The sequence below is a fragment of the Scyliorhinus canicula genome, chromosome 25, assembly GCF_902713615.1.
Source record: "Scyliorhinus canicula chromosome 25, sScyCan1.1, whole genome shotgun sequence".
NCBI classification, from domain to species: Eukaryota; Metazoa; Chordata; class Chondrichthyes; order Carcharhiniformes; family Scyliorhinidae; genus Scyliorhinus; species Scyliorhinus canicula.
The window spans coordinates 2,641,617-2,667,801 of NC_052170.1; the positions used below are offsets into that span (position 1 = coordinate 2,641,617).

Sequence of the window (26,185 nt, forward strand, 5' to 3'; positions counted from 1 at the left end):
AATTCCTGTCAGGGCTTCGTCTGAAACCATACTGTCTGGCAGGAAAACAGACTTTTCAACTCCCACTGCAGTGCTTCCCCTGCCCCGCCCTGCCCACCATCAAACCCACTGGGGAGTAGGGCGGGGGGGGGGGGGGGGGGGGTGGCAGGGACTGGAAAGTTCCTCCCCCGGAGTTGAGCAGAGCAAGGGCTGGGTCGGATGCTGCCCAGGACTCAGGGTCATTGCGGGCCATAGTTCAAGAGGAGGGGGAGCTTAGAGCTTTGTGCCTGTTTCCAGGCATGGAAAAGAGCAGGTATCTATTAAAGATGTTATTGTCCAGATGGTAGAGGAATGAGTGCCATGTAGCATGTTCTGGGGATTTCGATTTGAAGCACAAGTCTTTCACTTTTCTATGAACACATTGCAAATTTGTGAAGTTTATATATTGTATCAAAACAATAGCAGCCTACGTGCATAGTGGTTAGCACAGTTGCTTCACAGCTCCAGGGTCCCAGGTTCGATTCCCCGCTGGGTCACTGTCTGTGCGGAGTCTGCACATTCTCCCCGTGTCTGCGTGGGTTTCCTCCGGGTGCTCTGGTTTCCTCCCACAGTCCAAAGGTGTTGCAGGTTAGATGGACTGGCCATGCTAAATTGCCCCTTAGTGTCCCAAAAAAGGTTTAGGTGGGGTGACTGGGTTGGAGGTGTGAGCTCGGGTGGGGGGTGCTCTTTCCAAGGGCCGGTGCAGAGTCGATGGGCCGAATGGCCTCCTTCTGCACTGTAAATTCTATGAATAACTAGAGCTTCAGTTAATTGTGAAGGACAATTGAACAAAACGTGCAAATAAGCAGAACCATATCAGATAACACTTAACACAGATGAAGATTATGTATTACACAGGAAGAGGAAAGTAGCTAAAATATACTCCATGACTGGGACTAAAATAATGAAGGGCGAGTTTGAAGAGACAAATCCGTGACAAATTATGCACCATTCTTAATAACACAAGCAAATCTGCAACCTATTGGAGCTGCCACCATGTATGGCAGCACAGTCTTGCTCGAAAGCAAGCTACCAAAACTTTTCTTAACATGGTTAAGAGAAATGAGCTGCTTTGCGATGCACACACTAGGATTCATCCTCATGGTTCATATATCCATGGAGGTCAGTTAGCTCAGTTGGACAGGAGGTTCGTGAAGCAGAGCGAGGCCAGCAGCGTGGGTTCAATTCCTTGGGGGTTCTGATTACTTTCACTTTCACACATATGGGCTCTCGAAGATAAGAACATAAGAACTAGGAGGCAGGAGTAGGCCATCTGGCCCCTCGAGCCTGCTCCGCCATTCAATGAGATCATGGCTGATCTTTTGTGGACTCAGCTCACTTTCCGGCCGAACACCATAACCCTTAATCCCTTTATTCTTCAAAAAACTATCTATCTTTACCTTAAAAACATTTAATGAAGGAGCCTCAACTGCTTCACTGGGCAAGGAATTCCATAGATTCACAACCCTTTGATGAAGAAGTTCCTCCTAAACTCGGTCCTAAATCTACTTCCCCTTATTTTGAGGCTATGTCCCCTAGTTCTGCTTTCACCCGCCAGTGGAAACACCTGCCCGCATCTATCCTATCTATTCCCTTCATAATTTTATATGTTTCTATAAGATCCCCCCTCATCCTTCTAAATTCCAACGAGTACAGTCCCAGTCTATTCAACCTCTCCTCATAATCCAACCCATTCAGCTCTGGAATTAACCTAGTGAATCTCCTCTGCACACCCTCCAGCGCCAGTACGTCCTTTCTCAAGTAAGGAGACCAAAACTGAACACAATACTCCAGGTGTGGCCTCACTAACAACTTATACAATTGCCAGCATAACCTCCCTAGTCTTAAACTCCACCCCTCTAGCAATGAAGGACAAAATTCCATTTGCCTTCTTTTTTTTTAAAAATAATTTTTATTGGAATTTTTTACAGAAAATATAAAAAATAACGACAAACAATGAAATGCAACAAAATAACCCATAATAATTGTAACCACCCCCCAGGACCGTATCGACGCATGTATCACATCCCCCACCCCCCCCCAACCCCAATGAACAACAAAATCCATTTGCCTTCTTAATCACCTGTTGCACCTGTAAACCAACATTTTTGCGACTCATGCACGAGCACATCCAGGTCTCTCTGCACAGCAGCATGCTTTAATATTTTATCATTTAAATAATAATCCCGTTTGCTATTATTCCTACCAAAATGGATAACCTCACATTTGTCAACATTGTATTCCATCTGCCAGACCCTAGCCCATTCCTTAACCTATCTAAATCCCTCTGCAGACTTCAGTATCCTCTGCACTATTCGCTTTACCACTTATCTTAGTGTCATCTGCAAACTTGGACACATTGCCCTTGGTCCCCAACTCCAAATCATCTATGTAAATTGTGAACAATTGTGGCCCCAACAACGATCCCTGAGGGACACCACTAGCTATGATTGCCAACCAGAGAAACACCCATTTATTCCCAACTCTTTGCTTTCTATTAATTAACCAATCCTCTATCCATGCCACTACTTTCCACGTTAATGCCATGCATCTTTTCTTATGCAGCAACCTTTTGTGTGGCACCTTGTCAAAGACTTTCTGGAAATCCAGATATACCACATCCATCGGCTCCCCGTTATCTACTGCATGGTAATGTCCTCAAAAAATTCCACTAAATTAGTTAGGCACGACCTGCCCTTTATGAACCCATGCTGCGTCTGCCCAATGGGACAATTCTATCCAGATGCCTCGCTATTTCTTCCTTGATGATAGATTCCAGCATCTCCCCTACTACCGAAGTTAAGCTCACTGGCCTATAATTACCCGCTCATCTGCCTACCTCTTTTTTAAACAGTGGTGTCACGTTTGCTAATTTCCAATCCACCGGGACCACCCCAGAGTCTAGCAAATTTTGGTAAATTATCACTAGTGCATTTGCAATTCCCTAGCCATCTCTTTAGCACTCTGGGATGCATTCCATCAGGGCCAGGAGACTTGTCCACCTTTAGCCCCATAGTTTGCCCATCACTACCTCCTTAGTGATAAACAATCCTCTCAAGGTGCTCACCTGTCATAGCCTCATTTCTATCAGTCACTGGCATGTTACTTGTGTCTTCCACTGTGAAGACTAACCCAATAACCTGTTCAGTTCCTCAGCCATTTCCTCATCTCCCATTATTAAAACTCCCTTCTCATTCTCTAAAGGACCAATATTACCTTAGCCACTGTTTTTTGGTTTATATATTTGTAGAAACTTTTACTATCTGTTTTTATATTCTGAGCAAGTTTACTCTCATAATCTATCTTACTCTTCTTTATAGCTTTTTTAGTAGCTTTCTGTTGCCCCCTAAAGTTTTCTAAGTCCTCTAGTCTCCCACTAATCTTTGCCACTTGTATGCTTTTTCCTTCAATTTGATACTCTCCCTTATTTCCTTAGATATGTAGAATATATCCAAGTCGATTTTCCCTCTTTCTACCGTCTTCCTTTTTGTTGGTATAAACTTTGCTGAGCACCGTGAAAAATCGCTTGGAGGGTTCTCCACTGTTCCACCATAACGTCTTTCTCCCCAGTCTACCTTAGCTAGTGATATTCCATTACTCTCTATTTTATCAATATTCCGGTTCTGTGCAGCATAAACTGGCTAAATGGTTGAGTGAATTATTACAGCCAGTTCTTTTAAGTTTTCTATGTGCGGGAGTGTAAAGTAAAGTTGCCTTGGTCCCAGTATGACCATGAGTTGCTTTCCCCTTTGAGGTCTAATGCAAACACTAATTCGACCTACCTATCGATACAACGCTCGTCTTCGAGCTTATTTGACATTGCACGTTTATTTATGAATGAGCCACTGAAGGAAGCCATCAACATTACTGTGGCTTTGTTATATCACAGCAATATTGGACACGGCAACATGGCTGAATCTGTATTCATTGAATTTAGGAACTTAGTAACTCATTTAGTCGCGTTCAGTTTTAATGACACCATATTTGCCCCAACAGATGGTGTAGCCATGGGATCCCCTCTAGATCCGCCTTCACTAATATTTTCATTTGTTTCCGAGATGTGTTTTTGGTGGAATGAGCCCCAACCTCCTATCCCGTACACATTTCTGATATGTAGGTAATACATTCACAACTTTTAAACGTCCTTTCAGACTTTCCGATGCTCCAGCCCACATCCAGATTCACTTTTGATATGGAGCAGTTGACGTGCTCCATTTCCTCAATGTGCTCGTTGAAAAGTCCCCTCTTGGGTTCTCCCACTACTCTCCATTACTAACATATCTTCCCGGCTATATACTCTTTGGGATTCGCACAGTTATACGAGCTCGTATTGTGGCTCCTTTGCGCTTGCTAGAATTGACATATTTTCATTGACTTTGCTAACAAAAGGAATATGTTTAAACTGTGTAGCTTTTTTTTAATTACCCAGGAGCTTGGTGAGCCTGTAGTTCTCTGTTGCTTTGTCCAAGGCTGTATCTCAGCCAATGAGAGTCAACTTACCAATCAGAACCCTCTTCCTCTGCAGTATAAATAGTTGTGATTGTTCGAAATTTGGCACTCTGTGTCTGTCCTGACAAGTGGAAGATGAAACACTTCAGCAATGCCTCTCTTTTCAGCAAAGTACACACGAGTCTCGTAAATTCATATTGTCTGACCAAGGCAACTAGGATGCTGAACCAAAATGTAAAGCCAGAGCGCACCTTTCTCGAATTGTACAGAGTTTTGTACGACCTTGAATAGAGTGTCCAGTCCTTTCACTAATTTATGGTGAAACATTGGAGCACTGGGGGTATTGAGAGAAGAGACACGAGGCAGTGGTATTGAGAAAGACTGCAGCAGCCTTGAATAATGACTGAGTGATGCTCCATTCAAGTATGTAAATAATATGAGAAAAGAGAGATTTGGAATATAACTTCAAACTACATTGTGAAGGAAGATTTAGATTAACAGAAAACAAACTTTGAAAGTTTCTGTCTCCCCGGAAGGACGTGAATTTCCAGATCAAACAGTGGAGGTGAAAACCTGAATTCATGAAGAAACAACGAACAATCAGGATTGGGGTCGCCAGTGTGCGGTTCCTTCCAGATTGACAAAAAAATGAGCTGAAAGGACATTCTCTCCTGTAATTATCTTGTGTTTTTTAAAATAAATTTAGAGTACCCAATTCTTTTTTTTTTCAATTTAAGGGCAATTTAGCCTGGCCAATCCACCTACCCTGCACATCTTGGGTTGTGGGGTGAGACCCACACAGACACGGGGAGAATGTGCAAATTCCGCAATGAAAAGTGACCGGGGGCCGGGATTGAAATGAAATGAAAATGAAAATCGCTTATTGTCACGAGTAGGCTTCAATGAAGTTACTGTGAAAAGCCCCTAGTCGCCACATTCCGGCGCCTGTCCGGGGAGGGCTGGTACGGGAATCGAACCGTGCTGCTGGCCTGCTGGTCTGCTTTAAAAGCCAGCGATTTAGCCCAGTGAGCTGATTGAATCCGGGTCCTTGGCGCCGTTGAGGCTAACCACTGCATCATCATGCCGCCATCTTGTAATCTTTTTGAGAAATAATTTATCAATCAGTAGAAGACACCCCCATATTGTGAGTAATTATGATGGGTGCACTGTGGGCTATGACTTGAGATCAAACTAACTGGGCCCAGGGCCAGCACGGTGGCACAGTGGTTAGCACTGCTGCCTCACGGCGCCGAGGTCCCAGGTTCGAATCCCGGCCCTGGGTCACTGTCTGTGTGGAGTTTGCACATTCTCCCGTGTCTGCGTGGGTTTCACCCCCACAACCCAAAGATGTGCAGGTTAGGTGGATTGGCCACGCTAAACTGCCCCTTAATTGAAAAGAAATAATTGGCTATGCTAATTTAAAAAAAACGAACTGGGCCAGATCAGGGATGAAGATGCGATTCCTGGTTAGTATGGATTGCTGCTGAACCGTGTCCTCGTGGACCATGTGACCATCTAGGAAAACCACCTTTTCCAGCTCCAACACACGATAAACCAGTTCCCTGCATTGCTGGGAAAGCTGAAGGATTTCTATACCATAGACATCTTCCTCACCAATACAAATTCTCAACAGCCATCTTGGAAGGTATTCGACTTGGCTCCTCGCCTCTCTGCTGTTTATCCTTCCTCTAGATTAGAAAATACACCTTCAGTGATTTCAATCACACATGATGGCAGCATGTGTCAGAGGCCGCTTTACAATCGGATGCGGAATTTACACCTGTAGTCAATTTTTAAAAAATCTCTTCATTTTACAACCTCCGATAAGACGGCACAGAGCACTGAAAGTTTGTTCGAACTTTTTCATACTAAATCGTGCAACGTTCTCAATATATTTATTAGATGTGACCAGGAACAAGGTAAGTGAGAGTTAATTGTATTTTAAAGAAATGGAAAGTAATTACTGGGCAGTGCATTTGCTGAGAGGATCTGGGAAGCTTTGCGAGGTTCTGGGACCCTTCTCAGCTGTGTCACCGCTGGGTCACTCCCCCCCCCCTAACCGTGTGAACACCTCCACCACACAGACTGCAGCAGCTCAAGAGGCAGCTCTCCACCTCCACCTCCAGAACAACTGGAGATGAGCAATAAAATACTGACCCTGCCAGTGACTCTCACTGAGAAGAAATTCTTCACAAAATCAGTGCGATTGTAGTAACGAGAGAAACGATTTATAGTGAAAATATCGCTGAAATGCAGTGACGGATTTTTGTGCTTTGCTTTTGCAGTTTTGCTAAATTTGAGAGATGAATACTGATATTTCGCTCATGTCTCGGATAGTGACAGATAATGATGGGGATACTATGGTAAGTCAGCGCTTCTCAATCTGGGAGCACTTGCCTCAATTTGAGGCAACAACGTGCAAGGTTAGAAGTGCTAAGCTGTGAGCGTCACGAGGACTGTAATGGACAACGAGTACGGATTCTAGTCATAGTCTCTTCGCATCCTTGATGTCATATTTGACCCTGAGGGTGAACCTCCGACCTCATATTTGTACCATCGCTAAGAACGCCTATTTCCACCTCAGTAACGACTTCACCCTGCCTCGTTTCACCTGCTGCTGAAACCCTCATCCAGGCCTCCTGTAGACTGAACTCCTCATGGCTGGTCTCCCCCCATTCTACCCGCCGTGAACTTAGAGGCCATTCAAATCCCTACTGCTCACGGTTCAACTCTTACCAAGTACCATTCCCCTATCAGCCACGTGCTTGCTGGTCGACACAGGATTCCAGTCCAACACCGCCTTGATTTTGAAATTCTCATCCTTGTTTTCGGATCCCTCCCTGGCCTTGCTCCCTCCCGGTCTCTGGAATCCCTCCCAGCCCCACAATCCTCTGCTCTCATTCAGGCCTCTTGTATTCCCAATTCTAATTACTCCATCACCATTGGCCATGTGTTCAGTTCTTTAGGCCCCAGGCTCGCTATAACCGCTCCACCTCACTGTCCTCCATAAAGACAATCCTTAAAACTCTCTGACCGGGTTTTTGGCATCTGACCCTAATTCCTCCTTATGGTCTTAGTTTTTTAATACTCTGTTTTGCAATGTTCCTGTGAAGCATCTTACATAAGGATACAGGCTGGAACAGAGCACTGGCAGGGTGACCAAGCTGGCATGTCTTTCCCGCACCGGATCAGGCCAGGGGGGGGGGGGTGCCTGCCTGTATGCGGGTGGGGGCCCACGTTGAGGGGGGGTTTGAGAGATGAAAATGGTACCGCGATCTCTTCCTGCACTGACAGAGCAGAGCCCCTCAGTGCAGGGAATGCCGCTAAGTGTATTTCCGTGGGTCGCTTCCCGCTGGGGCTCAGAAAAATAACAGTGCGTTAGATAGCGGGCTAGTGCTGGAACGACCACGCTAATCCCACCAGAATGCACTCCAGTTTTTATTTTAGTTAATCGCTTGCACTACCTAAACGTAAGATGTATTGCAGAATCAAATCACAGGATGAGGATAGTAAACCCAATGCCTCAGTGCCGGCTGAAAATAACTCTCCTACCGATTCCCTCTTCTAATCTGTAAATTACCTCAGGTACCTTTTCAACATGTCGGCACCCTGGCTAGTACAGCTGCCTCTCAGCGCAGGGGCCCGGGTTCAATTCCAACCTTGGGTGACTGTGCAAACTCCGCATGTTCTCCCCGTGTCCGCGTGGTTTCCTCCGGGTGCCCCACTTTCCCCCCACAGCCCAAAGATGTGCAGGTTGGGTGGAGTGGCCGTGCTAAATTGCCCCTTGGTGTCCAAAAGGTTAGGTAGGACTATGGGGAAAGGGCTTGGGAGTGGGCCCAGGGAGCGTACTCTATCGGAGGGTCAGAACAGACTCAATGGGTCGAATTATCTCCTTTTGCATCGTCAAACCCCCGTCACCCTCTGGGTGCAAACATTTTTTCCTCAACTCCCCTCTAATCGTTCTACCAATGCCTTCAAATCTATTCTTCCTGGTTATTGGCCTCTCTGCTCAGAAGAACAGATCATTCCTTTTTTAAAGATAAATTTGGAGTACCCAATTATTTTTTTCCAATTAAGGGGCAATATAATGTGGCCAATTCACCTACCCTGCACATCTTTGGGTTGTGGGGGTGAGACCCACGCAGACACGGGGGAGAATGTGCAAACTCCACACGGGCAGTGACCCAGGGCCGGGATTCGAACCTGGGACCTCGGCCCCACGAGGCAGCAGTGCTAACCACCGTGCCATAAGTATAGATCGTTCCTAACTACTCTCTTCGGCCTCCCATAACTTTACACACCTCAATTAAATCTGTACTCAGCCACTGATGTTCCAGTCAGAACAACCCCTATCCAAAATCAAAGCAAAATACTGCAGATGCTGCAATCTGAACCAAAATCGAGCACGATGGAAGCGCAGCGTGACTGGCAGCAACTACGGGGAGAAAACCGAGCCAACGTTTCCAATCTGTTTGTCTCTTCCTCAGAACTAAGAGTGAACATTTGTAGGATATTATATTGTATAAGAGAGGATGAAACAGCTGGAACAGTGATTGATGAGAGCGGGCGAGATTGTAACAAAGATATAGCAAACCTAACAACAAGTGACAGATGGCCGGGGCTGGGCTGGGGGGGGGGGGGGGGGGGGGGGGGGCGTTGTTTAAATGGAGGAGAAAGGCCACAGTCTAAAGTTGTTGAACTCAATCCGGCCAATCCAATCTTTCCTCGTCGCCAAAATTATCCAGTCCTGGCAACATGCTGGTCAATCTCCTCCGTACCCTCACTCGTGTGAACACAGAATCCATAGAATCATATCCTTCTTGTAATGTGATAACTAGGGGTGTACGCAGTACTATAGCAACAGCCTAATTGACAATCTTCCTTCCCTTTTCCTCTTTTCCATTGTTCTTGGACCCTGCGATCTGGGGGCTGAGGTCTTTAAGTGGAACAATGGGATCAGTCTGCCCAACTATAGGAAAACAAAAGGGCAACTACTGAATTCATGAGTAGAGAGAAGCGCATGAAGCAATTCTTATAACTGAGCATTCCAGATCCAAACAGTACCTACCAGTGCCACAACAGAACAAGTTGGAAGAGCTGAATCAAGTATAACCAGTGACCAGTCCTGTGATGTTATTCCAAAGCTTTCCCTATGTCCCTCAGCTATATGCTTTAACTTCAGGGCAGCATGATAGCATTGTGGATAGCACAATTGCTTCACAGCTCCAGGGTCCCAGGTTCGACTCCGGCTTGGGTCACTGTCTGTGCGGAGTCTGCACGTTCTCCCAGAGTCTGCATGGGTTTCCTCCGGGTGCTCCGGTTTCCTCCCACAGTCCAAAGATGTGCAGGTTAGGTGGATTGGCCATGATAAATTGCCCTTAGTGTCCAAAATTGCGCTTAGTGTTGGGTGGGGTTACTGGGTTATGGGGATAGGGTGGAGGTGTTGACCTTGGGTAGGGTGCTCTTTCCAAGAGCCGGTGCAGACTCGATGGGCCGAACGGCCTCCTTCTGCACTGTAAATTCTGTAAAATTCTGTAAAACTTGGAGCACCTTGTTGTGAGTATAATGTCCTTGGGTAATCACAGCTATACTCACACATAACCTTGACATTCCCATCATGGTAAGAGCTCCAGTTTCTGGTACAGTAATCACCCAGAGCTCATTATTTATATTCCATAATACCACATCTTCCAAGACACCCCCAACCCAAACAAACAATTTGCTACTTTGTTAACTGGGGGCAGCGACCAAGAGGATACGAAGGTAGCCAGCCAGGCGATCTCGAGTTGGGTCCCATTGTGAATAGAGTTGTGAGCTCACCTGCAATAAGATTCAACGGGCAAGATCTGTGCAAATGGAATCCTAGAGCGATGACGGGTCGAGGCAGTACTGGGGAAGGGACAATCTCTGATATTTTACAGTTGTGCCAAACAAACCTTTCAAAAGATTGTGGTATGGTATTCCTGTATGGAATTCTTCCAACCAGATGATGGAGCTGTAACCTCCTCCAGCTCCCTCCGAGATCACTGCGCTCCTTCAATCTCTTGGGCATCCTCAATCCCACCAGCGGTCCAGGCCCTGAGTCTGGTCTTGCCTCCCTAAACCTCTCCTCCAATCCCTCGCTCCCTCCATCAGGAGCTGGTTTAGCACAGTGGGCTAAACAGCTGGCTTGTAATGCAGAACAAGGCCAGCAGCGGGGGTCACTGTCTGTGTGGAGTCTGCACATCCTCCCCGTGTGTGCGTGGGTTTCCTCTGGGTACTCCGGTTTCCTCCCACAGTCCAAAGATGTGCAGGTTGGGTGGATTGGCCATGAAAAATTGTCCAAAATTCTATGATTAACCTAGGACAAAAGTTCGGCGCAACATCGTGGGCCGAAGGGCCTGTTCTGTGCTGTATTTCTCTATCTCTATCTAAAAGCTAAATACTGTGGATCCTGCGAATCTGAAATAAAAACAGGGAATGCTGGAAAAACTCCGGTTTCTGAACCTTTCCGGTCAAGGTGGCCTTTCACCAGTTTTAATGAAAGGTCCTTTTACCAGATTAACTCTCTTTCTCTCCACAGATGCTGCCTGAGCTGACACATAAATCCAGGTTGTTGCTAAGCTAGCCCCAGCTCAGCCTGCGGGGCCTCCCGATAATAGCTCCAGAATTGAGCTGCCTTCTAACTGTCGCCCAACAGAGGAGGTGGCAGACAGGTGAAGTGCCTGTGGCTGAGTGTGACCCACGATGATTGCCTCTGTTGGTTACTCATTACTGTTTCAGGTAACAGGAGAACCGCTGGGCTGTGGTTAACAGGAGCGTAACCCTCGGATCCTCCTGGTCTGGCTTCGGCCAACACTGCGAGGTGGCCGGAGACTTCAGAAATCATTAAAAAGATACGAACCATGGTTCCAAAATTCATGAAGTCGTTTAAACTGAATAAGTTATTTTGGAAGCAAGAGTTTCAAAAGCTATGAATGTAAAGCGATGGAGTAAGTGTTGCTGACTGGTGGAGCAAGTGGTTAATTCCTGTGTGGAGTACAGAGTCAAGTTGGAGCCAGTCAGCAACTTCCACAGAAGTTATTTTTGAATCACTGATATTATTTTTTTCCATTGCAGCAGACGTTGAAGTTTGGTGGCTGTCATCAGAAAGGTGAGACAGATATATGTATTGATGATTCTGTCCATTAGCACGAGCGTTTTACAGATTAACAAGAGAATCAGGGTTTGACCGTGTCTCTGAGTAAACTCCTCTTGTTTTCCAGAGAATACATTTAATAAAGTTCGGAGCTTCACTGACACACACTCGGCATCTCCAGCTGACAACAAACACCTAATGGATGAGCTTGAGGTCATCAAGTTCCACATTGAAGTCCAAACAAGAGTACGGCTCAGGCAAAAAATTGTTTTTTTCTCAGTTTACAAGTTATTCCTTTTGCCTGTATGGTTACCCTCCTGTAACACAGCCCCGTTACCCTCCTGTAACACAGTCCAGTTACCCTCCTGTAACACAGCCCCGTTACCCTCCTGTAACACAGCCCAGTTACCCTCCTGTAACACAGCCCCGTTACCCTCCTGTAACACAGTCCCGTTACCCTCCTGTAACACAGCCCCGTTACCCTCCTGTAACACAGCCCAGTTACCCTCCTGTAACACAGTCCAGTTACCCTCCTGTAACACAGCCCAGTTACCCTCCTGTAACACAGCCCAGTTACCCTCCTGTAACACAGCCCTCCTGTAACACAGCCCCGTTACCCTCCTGTAACACAGTCCTGTTACCCTCCTGTAACACAGCCCCGTTACCCTCCTGTAACACAGCCCCGTTACCCTCCTGTAACACAGTCCCGTTACCCTCCTGTAACACAGTCCAGTTACCCTCCTGTAACACAGCCCAGTTACCCTCCTGTAACACAGCCCCGTTACCCTCCTGTAACACAGTCCCGTTACCCTCCTGTAACACAGCCCCGTTACCCTCCTGTAACACAGCCCAGTTACCCTCCTGTAACACAGGCCCGTTACCCTCCTGTAACACAGCCCCGTTCCCCTCCTGTAACACAGCCCATTACAGCAGAGACCTCGCAGGGAACCCCAGAGGAGCCAGTGGGAAAGCTGAACTCTGGCCTCTGAGTTCCTGCTGGGTCCGCATCCAGGTTCAGTGAACCTCTCCCCATTGCATCCGGCAGCCAGAGCCCAGCCAGGCACAAGCCCGTCCTTCTGAAGGCATGGACAATAAATGCTGGCCGAGCCAACCAGACCCACATCCCATGAATGAATTAAAAGAATGTGAATTACGGGGCTTTATCACGGAAATAACCCAGAGCATGGTCTGCTGGATGGAAATAAGTGGAAGAAATGGTTTGTCTTGTGTGTGTTGCACAGCAAAGAAAATGGAAAGACTCCCTGCAAGCCATCACCTACTGTGCAACACTGTGAACCTTCAGCTATCTGTTACTCTCACTCCCCCACCACTATCTGTTGTGTGTTCACATCTCTCCCCCCGCACCACCTGTTGGCTTATCTAATGTGTTCCCCACAGCCACAGTTCCTTATATAACAAACTCTTAACGTGTTCCTAATGAATCTTACCCTGTCCGTCTGTGTGCCCTATGTATTTCTAACAGCAATTGCCGTGTGGTTGGTTCCACGGCGCAGTGATAGTCAGATGTGCTGTTTCCCCTGTTCTCACAGTTTACTCTATTCCTAGACTATTGAATCCTTGAATCAAACAGTGAGCCTCCTGGCAAAGGAGCGAAGCCACCATCAGCAGCAGATCCGACTACTGGAGGGTATGTGGGACAGGGAAATGGATGTTGGCCAGGCAGGTGGGACAGTGAGGGTTGAGGGTGGACAGTTGTGAATCTCGGTTATATGAGGTTCCAGTGGATCAGCAGTTCGAGGCATCAGTAATTATGGTATGAACCATCCAGGCCAAGATCGAGCACATTAGGGGAGCCAACAGGTGGCCCCAATATTTATGATCTTAACGATAGGGCAAATATCTACTAAAATCTGGAAGGACCCCGTTCAGGTTGTGGGGGTGCAGGGTGGGGGGGGGGGGGGGGGGGAGAGGGTGGCCCGGGGGGGGGGGGGGGGGGGGGGGAGTGGAAGATAGTGGCGATAGTGCTGTGGGATTGTCCATTGTTAAAAAGCCACCCGTACTCAGTGTCCCAACTCACGCTTAAAGCTTATGTGTGGCGACGACAGCGAACTCCCACAAACAGAAATAAGATCATTGACTGGATAACCTGGGCCGGGACCCTCCGAGCCGAAATCGTGCTCGGCGCAGGGGCGGAGACCGGGGCGTCAGACCCGCAATTGGGTTCGACGCCAGGATGCGAACCTCCAGCGACTAGAGAATCGGCGACAGTCACCTGCACGCAGTTGACGCTGCGCCAGTCGGGGTCGTTGAAAGAGGCCCCCGTGGCGATTCTCCGCGGTCGACTGGCTGAGTTCCCGCCGGCGTGGTTCACGTATGGTTCCACCTGGCTGGATCTCGGCGTCGGGGCTGCGGTGGGCGCCTGGTGGGGGCGGTAGGATCAGTCACCGGGCGGGGGGCCTCCGCGATGGCCAGGCCCACGATCGGGGGCTACCGATCAGCAGCCGCTCGCGATCTGGAGGGGGCCTACCTTCTTCTGTGTCGGCCCACTGTGTGGGTCCACCATGTTGCGCGGGCCGACGGGGAAGCGCGGACCCACGGACGGCAGTGCAGGGCCGCGTAGGGCAGTGCAGGGCCGCGTACGGCAGTGCAGGGGCGCGTACGGCAGTGCAGGGCCGCATACGGCAGTGCAGGGCCGCGTATGGCAGTGCAGGGCCGCGTATGGCAGTGCAGGGCCGCGTATGGCAGTGCAGGGCCGCGTATGGCAGTGCAGGGCCGCGTATGGCAGTGCAGGGCCGCGTACGGCAGAGCAGGGCCGCGTACGGCAGTGCAGGGCTGCGTACGGCAGTGCAGGGGCGCGTACGGCAGTGCAGGGCTGCGTATGGCAGTGCAGGGCCGCGTACGGCAGTGCAGGGCCGCGTACGGCAGTGCAGGGCAGCGTACGGCAGTGCAGGGCCGCGTACGGCAGTGCAGGGTCGCGTACGGCAGTGCAGGGCCGCGTACGGCAGTGCAGGGCCGCGTACGGCAGTGCAGGGCCGCGTACGGCAGTGCAGGGCCGCGTACGGCAGTGCAGGGCCGCGTACGGCAGTGCAGGGCCGCGTATGGCAGTGCAGGGCCGCGTATGGCAGTGCAGGGCCACGTACGGCAGTGCAGGGCTGCGTACGGCAGTGCAGGGCCGCGTATGGCAGTGCAGGGCTGCGTACGACAGTGCAGGGCCGCGTACGGCAGCCGGAGCTGCGTGGAGCACTGCGGTGCCATGCTGGCCCCCTGTGGGCCGTGGAATCGCTGGGCCAAGGGGCCCTTGGATGCCGGCGTGAAACATTCCAGTGTTTACACTGGTGTTAACACCGAGCCTCCGTTTTGAAGAATCCCAGCCAGAAGGTCCGAATGTTCAGCACTCCCTCAGTGTGGCATGAGAGTCTATTTATTAATTTTGTTCTGCTAACCTCACTAGATGTTTTTTTTTTAAATTTAGATTACCCAATTCATTTTCTCCAATTAAGGGGCAATTTAATGTGGCCAATTGACCTACCCTGCACATCTTTGGGTTGTGGGGGTGAAACCCACGCAGACACGGGGAGAATGTGCAAACTCCACACGGACAGTGAACCAGATCCGGGATCGAACCTGGGACCTCAGCGCCGTGAGGCAGCAGGGCTAACCCAACCTCACTAGATGTTAACCCATCCCCCATCCTCCCGGACCTCAGGCAAGGGGCCTGATGGTGTCCGTATACTATTCAATCGTGAAGAGAAATTATAACTGTTGCAATTCTGCTCACGCATGAGGGCTTTCCAATTGTATCTCGGCTCGTATTGACTGAGAACAGTGAACCCAATCCAGAATGGTACAGTTTGTTTATTTATTTTCGCTTCTGAATCCTCGATTTTCTTCATAGCATCCTCCAATCTGAGGGCAACCCGCTAACCTGCTCCCACACCCAATACTGCTGTCAGGCCCTCAGATCCTCCCAACAGAGGGAAAACCTCGTTTCCGATTCTCTCCTCGGTTTCTCATCATCGCCTCCCCCATGGCTGAGATTGGAAACTCAGTGTGAGCTAAAGCGAGTGATTGTATCCGTGCCCCATTGCCAGAATGCAGCCCAGTTTGTGATCTGACTCACAATGCCACCTCTATGAGATGGTGGGCCCACACATCCCCGACTGACACCTGGCAGATTAGTACGACAGCAGGCAAGACGGAATGGCCCGCTTTGATCACACTGCTAAACTCTTTATGTCTTACGCAGCGGAAGTGAGGAGACTGAGCATGAGCAGCAATATAGAAGAGGACAGGATTAATTTAATGATAGACAGAAAGATTGAAGACTGGAAGAAGGAACTGTCGTCCAACCAGACCAAAACCCAAGAACCAGTCCAGCAAACAGAAAACCAAGTGCAGACAACAGAGAGTAACAGCCATGCCGAGGAACTTGCTGCAGAAATACATGAGAGGTAATCAGAGCAAAGAGAGAGAAACTGAAGGTTTCTATTACCAAAAAATGTATTTAAAACTTAACAAGGCTCAGTGAGATCTGCTCACAGAGACCAATCCCCATGAGGCACAGGTGATCAGAGATGGGTCAGGAAGATTTCAATTCTTTATCAATATCAGATATTCCGATACAATTTGGTTGTCAATGTCCCCCCGTGTCACGAAACCTCCCATCGCTCATTGTCACAGAGCCTCTGGTGTTTGTGGAGCCGTATCATAGAACATAGAACATAGAACAGTACAGCACAGAACAGGCCCTTCGGCCCTCGATGTTGTGCTGAGCAATGATCACCCTACTCAAACCCACGTATCCACCCTATACCCGTAACCCAACAACCCCCCCCTTAACCTTACTTTTATTAGGACACTACGGGCAATTTATCATGGCCAATCCACCTAACCCGCACATCTTTGGACTGTGGGAGGAAACCGGAGCACCCGGAGGAAACCCACGCAGACACGGGGAGGACGTGCAGACTCCACACAGACAGTGACCCAGCCGGGAATCGAACCTGGGACCCTGGAGCTGTGAAGCATTTATGCTAACCACCATGCTACCGTGCTGCCCTAAAGGCTATCCCACCTCAACAACTCAGTGGCCATGGATTCCGACAGTCCTCTGGATGGAGCCACAATCCAATTCGCAGCGTGGTTTGATGAAACGCAAACCGAGATTAATGCAAAGTTCTGGACACCCTCTGAGGACCAGCACCGCTGATTCCGTCTCCGGCAGCACAGCGGTTAGCACAGTTGCTTCAACAGCTGCAGGGTCCCAGGTTCGATTCCCGGCTTGGGTCACTGTCTGTGCGGAGTCTGCACGTTCTCCCCGTGTCTGCGTGGGTTTCCTCCGGGTGCTCCGGTTTCCTCCCACAAAGATTCCTCCAAAGATGTGCGGGTTAGGTGGATTGGCCATGCTAAATTGCCTTTAGAGTCCAAAATTGCCCTGAGTGTTGGGTGGGGTTACTGGGTTATGGGGATAGGGTGGAGATGCTGACTTTGGGTAGGGTGCTTTTTCCAAGAGCCAGTGCAGACTCAATGGGCCGAATGGCCTCCTTCTGCACTGTAAATTCTATGAAGCTCTATAATACCTGATGACGAGGCAAAAAAAGAGCAAAGTTAGAAAGTTATTAATGGCACTGTTGAATATTTTTTCCAGGAACGTGAGGGGAGGAAGTCAGTGTTCCTTACAGTAAGGGTTCAGCACGTAATGTAGATGGGAAATTGCATGACAGAAAAATGATCAAGGATTCTGGATTGCGTGCATTTGATGGCTGAATGGCCTCCTGTTGTTCTGGATTTTAAGTTCTTCAACTGCAATAAACTTCAAATGCTGCTGATCGATAACACAGATTCGGGCAAAGGATGGGGAAGGTTTTATAGCCATTAACAATGGATGTGCCCATGATCTGAGATAAAATTCTCATAGACCAGAGTGATATCTGGATGATGTGGGTCCAAGTGGGGAGAGTTTCTATTTCACACGTTGTAAAGAAATGTAATATTTCCCTGATATTGTCCAAATTCAGGCATTTAACTAAATTATTTTTGTTCCTAACAGTAAAAAGTTTTTATGGGAAGAATGTGAATCACTGAGGAAGGAAATAGAGCAAATTAACCGAAAGCTAAGTCAGTACTCTTTACCCACTCCTATTGTGATGTGTACCGCACGGTAAAATTGACGAATCGCGGCTGGGGGTGAGGTACCAGAAGGTTAATGATACGCTGGAGTTTATCAGGTTAATGATACACTGGAGTTTATCAGGTTAATGATACACTGGAGTTTATCAGCAGGTTAATGATACACTGGGGTTTATCAGCAGGTTAATGATACACTGGGGTTTATCAGGTTAATGATACACTGGAGTTTATCAGCAGGTTAATGATACACTGGGGTTTATCAGCAGGTTAATGATACACTGGAGTTTATCAACAGGTTAATGATACACTGGAGTTTATCAACAGGTTAATGATACACTGGAGTTTATCAGGTTAATGATACGCTGGAGTTTATCAGCACGTTAATGATACGCTGGAGTTTATCAACAGGTTAATGATACACTGGAGTTTATCAACAGGTTAATGATACACTGGAGTTTATCAGGTTAATGATACGCTGGAGTTTATCAACAGGTTAATGATACACTGGAGTTTATCAGGTTAATGATACACTGGAGTTTATCAACAGGTTAATGATACACTGGAGTTTATCAGCAGGTTAATGATACACTGGAGTTTATCAGGTTAATGATACGCTGGAGTTTATCAACAGGTTAATGATACACTGGAGTTTATCAGCAGGGTAATGATACACTGGAGTTTATCAACAGGTTAATGATACACTGGAGTTTATCAGCAGGTTAATGATACACTGGAGTTTATCAACAGGTTAATGATACACTGGAGTTTATCAGGTTAATGATACACTGGGGTTTATCAACAGGTTAATGATACACTGGAGTTATCAGGTTAATGATACACTGGAGTTTATCAGCAGGTTAATGATACACTGGAGTTTATCAACAGGTTAATGATACACTGGAGTTTATCAACAGGTTAATGATACACTGGAGTTTATCAGCAGGTTAATGATACACTGGAGTTTATCAACAGGTTAATGATACACTGGAGTTTATCAGGTTAATGATACACTGGGGTTTATCAACAGGTTAATGATACACTGGAGTTATCAGGTTAATGATACACTGGAGTTTATCAGCAGGTTAATGATACACTGGGGTTTATCAGGTTAATGATACGCTGGAGTTTAACAACAGGTTAATGATACACTGGAGTTTATCAGCTGGTTAATGATACACTGGAGTTTATCAGCTGGTTAATGATACGCTGGAGTTTATCAGCAGATTAATGATACACTGGAGTTTATCAGCAGGTTAATGATACACTGGGGTTTATCAGGTTAATGATACGCTGGAGTTTATCAACAGGTTAATGATACACTGGAGTTTATCAGCTGGTTAATGATACACTGGAGTTTATCAGGTTAATGATACGCTGGAGTTTATCAGCAGGTTAATGATACGCTGGAGTTTATCAACAGGTTAATGATACACTGGAGTTTATCAACAGGTTAATGATACACTGGAGTTTATCAGCAGGTTAATGATACACTGGAGTTTATCAGGTTAATGATACGCTGGAGTTTATCAGCAGGTTAATGATACGCTGGAGTTTATCAACAGGTTAATGATACACTGGAGTTTATCAACAGGTTAATGATACACTGGAGTTTATCAGCAGGTTAATGATACACTGGAATTTATCAGCTGGTTAATGATACACTGGAGTTTATCAACAGGTTAATGATACACTGGAGTTTATCAGCAGGTTAATGATACACTGGAGTTTATCAGGTTAATGATACGCTGGAGTTTATCAACAGGTTAATGATACACTGGAGTTTATCAGGTTAATGATACGCTGGAGTTTATCAGCAGGTTAATGATACACTGGAGTTTATCAGGTTAATGATACGCTGGAGTTTATCAGCAGGTTAATGATACACTGGAGTTTATCAGGTTAATGATACACTGGAGTTTATCAGGTTAATGACACGCTGGAGTTTATCAACAGGTTAATGATACACTGGAGTTTATCAGCAGGTTAATGATACACTGGAGTTTATCAGCTGGTTAATGATACGCTGGAGTTTATCAGGTTAATGATACACTGGAGTTTATCAGCAGGTTAATGATACACTGGAGTTTATCAGCAGGTTAATGATACACTGGAGTTTATCAACAGGTTAATGATACACTGGAGTTTATCAGGTTAATTATACACTGGGGTTTATCAACAGGTTAATGATACACTGGAGTTATCAGGTTAATGATACACTGGAGTTTATCAGCAGGTTAATGATACACTGGGGTTTATCAGGTTAATGATACGCTGGAGTTTAACAACAGGTTAATGATACACTGGAGTTTATCAGCTGGTTAATGATACACTGGAGTTTATCAGCTGGTTAATGATACGCTGGAGTTTATCAGCAGATTAATGATACACTGGAGTTTATCAACAGGTTAATGATACACTGGAGTTTATCAGCTGGTTAATGATACGCTGGAGTTTATCAGCAGATTAATGATACACTGGAGTTTATCAGTAGGTTAATGATACACTGGGGTTTATCAGGTTAATGATACGCTGGAGTTTATCAGCTGGTTAATGATACACTGGAGTTTATCAGCAGGTTAATGATACACTGGGGTTTATCAGGTTAATGATACGCTGGAGTTTATCAACAGGTTAATGATACACTGGAGTTTATCAGCTGGTTAATGATACACTGGAGTTTATCAGCTGGTTAATGATACGCTGGAGTTTATCAGCAGATTAATGATACACTGGAGTTTATCAGCAGATTAATGATACACTGGAGTTTATCAGCAGATTAATGATACGCTGGAGTTTATCAGCAGGGTAATGATACACTGGAGTTTATCAACAGGTTAATGATACACTGGAGTTTATCAGCAGGTTAATGATACACTGGAGTTTATCAGGTTAATGATACGCTGGAGTTTATCAATAGGTTAATGATACACTGGAGTTTATCAGCAGGTTAATGATACACTGGAGTTTATCAGCAGGTTAATGATACACAGGGGTTTATCAACAGGGTAATGATACACTGGAGTTTATCAACAGGTTAATGATACACTGGGGTTTATCAGGTTAATGACACACTGGCGTTTATCAGGTTAATGATACGCTGGAGTTTATCAGTAGGTTAATGATACACTGAAGTTTATTAGGTTAATGATACGCTGGAGTTTATCAGCAGGTTAATGATACACTGGGGTTTATCAGCAGGTTAATGATACACTGGGGTTTATCAGGTTAATGATACGCTGGAGTTTATCAGCAGGTTAATGATACACTGGGGTTTATCAGCAGGTTAATGATACACTGGGGTTTATCAGGTTAATGATACGCTGGAGTTTATCAGCAGGTTAATGATACACTGGGGTTTATCAGCAGGTTAATGATACACTGGGGTTTATCAGCAGGTTAATGATACACTGGAGTTTATCAGGTTAATGACACACTGGAGTTTATCAACAGTTTAATGATACACTGGAGTTTATCAGCAGGTTAATGATACACTGGGGTTTATCAGGTTAATGACACACTGGCGTTTATCAGGTTAATGATACGCTGGAGTTTATCAGGTTAATGATACGCTGGGGTTTATCAGCAGGTTAATGATACACTGGGGTTTATCAGCAGGTTAATGATACACTGGAGTTTATCAGGTTAATGATACACTGGAGTTTATCAGGTTAATGATACGCTGGAGTTTATCAACAGGTTAATGATACACTGGGGTTTATCAGCAGGTTAATGATACGCTGGAGTTTATCAACAGGTTAATGATACACTGGAGTTTATCAACAGGTTAATGATACACTGGAGATTATCAGGTTAATGATACACTGGAGTTTATCAACAGGTTAATGATACACTGGAGTTTATCAGGTTAATGATACGCTGGAGTTTATCAGGTTAATGATACACTGGAGTTTATCAGCAGGTTAATGATACACTGGAGTTTATCAGGTTAATGATAGGCTGGAGTTTATCAGGTTAATGATACACTGGGGTTTATCAACAGGTTAATGATACACTGGAGTTTATCAACAGGTTAATGATACGCTGGAGTTTATCAACAGGTTAATGATACACTGGGGTTTATTATGTTAATGATACGCTGGAGTTTATCAGGTTAATGATACACTGGAGTTTATCAGGTTAATGATACACTGGAGTTTATCAGCAGGTTAATGATACACTGGGGTTTATTATGTTAATGATACGCTGGAGTTTATCAGGTTAATGATACACTGGAGTTTATCAGCAGGTTAATGATACACTGGAGTTTATCAGGTTAATGATACACTGGAGTTTATCAGCAGGTTAATGATACACTGGGGTTTATCAGGTTAATGATACACTGGGGTTTATCAGCTGGTTAATGATACGCTGGAGTTTATCAGCTGGTTAATGATACACTGGAGTTTATCAGCTGGTTAATGATACACTGGAGTTTATCAGCAGGTTAATGATACACTGGAGTTTATCAGCTGGTTAATGTCACACTGGTGTTTTATAATAATAATCTTTACTGTCACAAGTAGATTTGCATTGCAATGAAGTTACTGTGAAAAGCTCCAAGTTTGCACATTCTTCCCCGTGTATGTGTGGGTCTCACTCCCACAACCCAATTGATGTGTAGGTTAGGGGAATTGGCCGTGCTAAATTTCCCCTTAATTGGGAAAAAAAAAGAATTGAATACTCTAAATTTAGTTTTTTTTTAACTTTAAGAAGAAAAATAAACAGCAACACTGCTTCCTCAGTCGGTGTGGACTGAGGCAGACAGATGTGGGGAGTGGGGGTGTCCTGTGCAGCCAGGGTGGAACATTCCTCCTGCTGGGTGCAGCATCTCTGGGCTAGAGAGGATGAAGGGAACACCATATCCAGCCCCACTCCCTCCCAAATCACAGCCCCACTCCCAAATCACAGCCCCACTCCCCAATCACAGCCCCACTCCCACCCAAATCACAGCCCCACTCCCAAATCACAGCCCCACTCCCAAATCACAGCCCCACTCCCAAATCACAGCCCCACTCCCAAATCACAGCCCCACTCCCAAATCACAGCCCACTCCCCAATCACAGCCCCACTCCCTCCCAAATCACAGCCCCACTCCCAAATCACAGCCCCACTCCCAAATCACAGCCCCACTGCCAAATCACAGCCCCACTGCCAAATCACAGCCCCACTCCCAAATCACAGCCCACTCCCCAATCACAGCCCCACTCCCTCCCAAATCACAGCCCCACTCCCAAATCACAGCCCCACTCCCAAATCACAGCCCCACTGCCAAATCACAGCCCCACTCCCAAATCACAGCCCCACTCCCAAATCACAGCCCCACTCCCAAATCACAGCCCCACTCCCAAATCACAGCCCCACTCCCAAATCACAGCCCCACTTCCAAATCACAGCCCCACTTCCAAATCACAGCCCCACTGCCAAATCACAGCCCCACTGCCAAATCACAGCCCCACTCCCAAATCACAGCCCCACTGCCAAATCACAGCCCCACTGCCAAATCACAGCCCCACTGCCAAATCACAGCCCCACTCCCAAATCACAGCCCCACTGCCAAATCACAGCCCCACTGCCAAATCACAGCCCCACTGCCAAATCACAGCCCCACTGCCAAATCACAGCCCCACTCCCAAATCACAGCCCCACTGCCAAATCACAGCCCCACTGCCAAATCACAGCCCCACTCCCTCCAAAATCACATAGCACTCGTGGGGGCTGAACACGGACAGAGATTGGTTTGGTTTTGATCAACCATAGAATCCCTACCGTGCAGAAGGAGGCCATTCGGCCCATCGAGTCTAAAGTGACCCTCTGAAAGAGCACCCGACCTAGGCCCTCTCCCCTGCTCTATCCCTGTAACCCATACCACACCTAACCATTGGACACCAAGGGGCAATTTAGCATGTCCAATCCACTCAACCTGCACAGCTTTGGACTGTGGAAGGAAACCGGAGCACCCGGAGGGAACCCACACAGACACGAGGAGGTAGTGCAAACTCCACACAGTCGTGCAAGGTTGGGATCGAACCCGGGTTCCTAGCTCTGTTAGTCTGCAGTGCTACCCACTGTGCCATCATGCTGATATTCCCCTTTGTCCTGATCACTGCTTGAAATGTGTCCTCTGGAAACTATCGGTGTATTCAGCAGGGAGAGGGGAAATTTACACAAGGACATTAGGAATTAGTCCCTTCACCACAGGGCCTCGAGTTTAAATGCAGTCTGAAGTTTTCATGAAGTTTGCCGTGTCTGACAGCAGGGTGACACAGTGGTTAGCCCTGCTGCCTCACAGCTCCGAGGTCCCAGGTTCGATCCCGGCCCCAGGTCACTGTCCGTGTGGAGTTTGCACATTCTCCCCGTGTCTGCGTGGGTCTCACCCAAAGATGTGCAGGATAGGCTGATAGGCCTCTTAATTGGACAAAAAAGAATTGTCTAAATTTAACAAACAAAAAATAAATAAAAATAAATTTTAAAAGAAGTAAAGGCCAGGACAAAAATAAAGCAAATCAGCTCTGGTTTACCCTCCCACAGGGGATTATGGGTGACCCAAGTTAACCGAGAGAGATTGAAAAGACACTCACGTCTCTCTCACCTTTTCGATTGCAGCTATTCAAGAGGATGATCTGTTGAGCAGTTTGACAGATTGCAAGATACTCAGACAAAACCAAAAGAAATATAATCAGGTACAGCAGCAAGATAATCACGCACTGTGCTCTTCATTGTTTTTTTTAAAAAAGTTACTTGCAATCTGGTTGCCTAGCAACTACTGTACCAACTTTCTAACTGACCAAATCAAATAGTTACTGCTAAAACCCACTTACTGCAGTTCGACAAAATAAACTATTTTGTCTTTAGCTGATTTTAACATCGATTTTTCTCCAGGTCCTTCTTGTCCAATCCCTGGTCAAACACTGGAGCTGTAGTATAGCCATATCCCAGATCTCATCCTGCTGGCTTCATAGGAGCTTCCATCAGGAAGATGCGTAACCCTGAGTTCTAGACCCACCAGTACTTTCTATCATGGATTAAACTATTCATTTGCCACCATGAATCTCTCTTTATCCATCTCCTTGGCTCAATTCAATACCTGGCTTAGTCCATCCATTAATTCTCCATTATCACTGGGAATGTTAACCCAGGAAGAACCCCCATGTGTTTCTGTGAATTGGGAATCAGGGTTACACACACAGGACAGTACTTGCCAGGAAACACCAATGCACGGTGTGGTTTATACTCTTTTTTTAGGCTAAACAATTAAACAGTGCAGTTTATAATGAGCCATTTTAGTCAAGAATTCAAACCAAGGGGTCTAATTGACCAGGATCAAACGCTCTACAGCTGAGCTGCCAATTCTCTTTGAATGCAAGTCTGAGGCAAGTCTCCCTGAGGTACTAGGATCTCTGAATGCATGTCCTGCTGAAAACACCAGGCACTAAATTGGACCATTTCATGTGTGTGCGTGGGTTTCCTCCGGGTGCTCCGGTTTCCTCCCACAGTCCAAAGATGTGCGGGTTAGGTGGATTGGCCATGCTAAATTGCCCGTAGTGTAAGGTTAATGGGGGGATTGTTGGGTTACGGGTATACGGGTTACGTGGGTTTAAGTAGGGTGATCATTGTTCGGCACAACATCGAGGGCCGAAGGGCCTGTTCTGTGCTGTACTGTTCTATGTTCTATGTACACAATGTTTCTCAGTTAGTAGAATAGGATTTCCCTTGGACTAATGACGTTTATTAATCAGTGTGCCAGCCAGACCTGCAGCCATGAGGCGGAATGGAAACAATTGAGAAGGATCAGTCTGAAATATTCTCCACTGCTTCCTCCTGATCTCGGGCTGCTATTCCAGAAACAGCGGAAGAACCTCCACTAACTGCCCTGATCTTATCCTCATCCCTGATGTCCACCAGGGGCCGCGGAGGAAGTGATCAGGAGTGTGAACTATTGTGTCTTGGGTCAAGTTACAAACTGACCGCAGTAATTGGCTTCCTGAGCAGAGTACAGGGTGGAATGTACAATTTGATGGTGCCATTAGTGATGATAGGTTAAGTGTTGGTCTTGTGGCTGCCATTCGCATGTCCCAGTAACATCTTGTGTTCTTTGCCCTCTACCCCCCCTCCTGTGCAGATTCTAGAGAGACTAATACAAAGATGCAGACAAGTGCAGTCACTGGATCCTGAACAGGAGCTGAAAGACATTAAGTAGGTGGCATAGAAACTGGGTGGAAAGCAGAAATTGTGGGTGAATGGGATGGAATGATAAATACACTGCCTGGGTAATACTGATCCAGACAGAACAGCAAGGGTCCAAGCAGGACCCCCCAGACTTTGGGTTCCTGCTCCTGATTGCTATCCAGTAATCTTTACTGGGACAGGAGGAGAGCATTAGGCTGGGCTCTGCTGCCACTCACTGGCTGGGGTAACACAGAATGGCTTCTTGGTGAAGAAACACCCTAGGGGTTAGCAATGGTACAGAAACAGCCAACAAGAAAATGAACCCGAGGGTGGAGTGAGCGAGTG

General features: G+C 46.7%; 1 protein-coding gene across 10 annotated transcripts in view; it reads left to right on the forward strand.

The window, feature by feature from the left end:
• LOC119957073 (myosin-13-like) overlaps nucleotides 1-26,185 on the forward strand; it is a 35,566-nt gene that overhangs the window by 5,762 nt on the left and 3,619 nt on the right. For 3 of the 10 annotated variants that reach the window (XM_038784717.1, XM_038784715.1, XM_038784721.1), the window contains exons 2-8: nucleotides 11,569-11,599; nucleotides 11,712-11,830; nucleotides 13,151-13,232; nucleotides 15,792-15,996; nucleotides 17,595-17,662; nucleotides 24,278-24,354; nucleotides 25,794-25,867. In XM_038784717.1, coding sequence (XP_038640645.1) covers nucleotides 11,783-11,830; nucleotides 13,151-13,232; nucleotides 15,792-15,996; nucleotides 17,595-17,662; nucleotides 24,278-24,354; nucleotides 25,794-25,867 — 554 coding nt within the window. In that variant the 5' untranslated portion in view covers nucleotides 11,569-11,599; nucleotides 11,712-11,782. Of the gene's footprint in view, nucleotides 1-6,753; nucleotides 6,831-11,357; nucleotides 11,439-11,565; nucleotides 11,600-11,711; nucleotides 11,831-13,150; nucleotides 13,233-15,791; nucleotides 15,997-17,594; nucleotides 17,663-24,277; nucleotides 24,355-25,793; nucleotides 25,868-26,185 lie in introns of those variants that run through there. The other 7 variants (XM_038784711.1, XM_038784710.1, XM_038784713.1 and 4 more) reach the window with 4 other exon arrangements.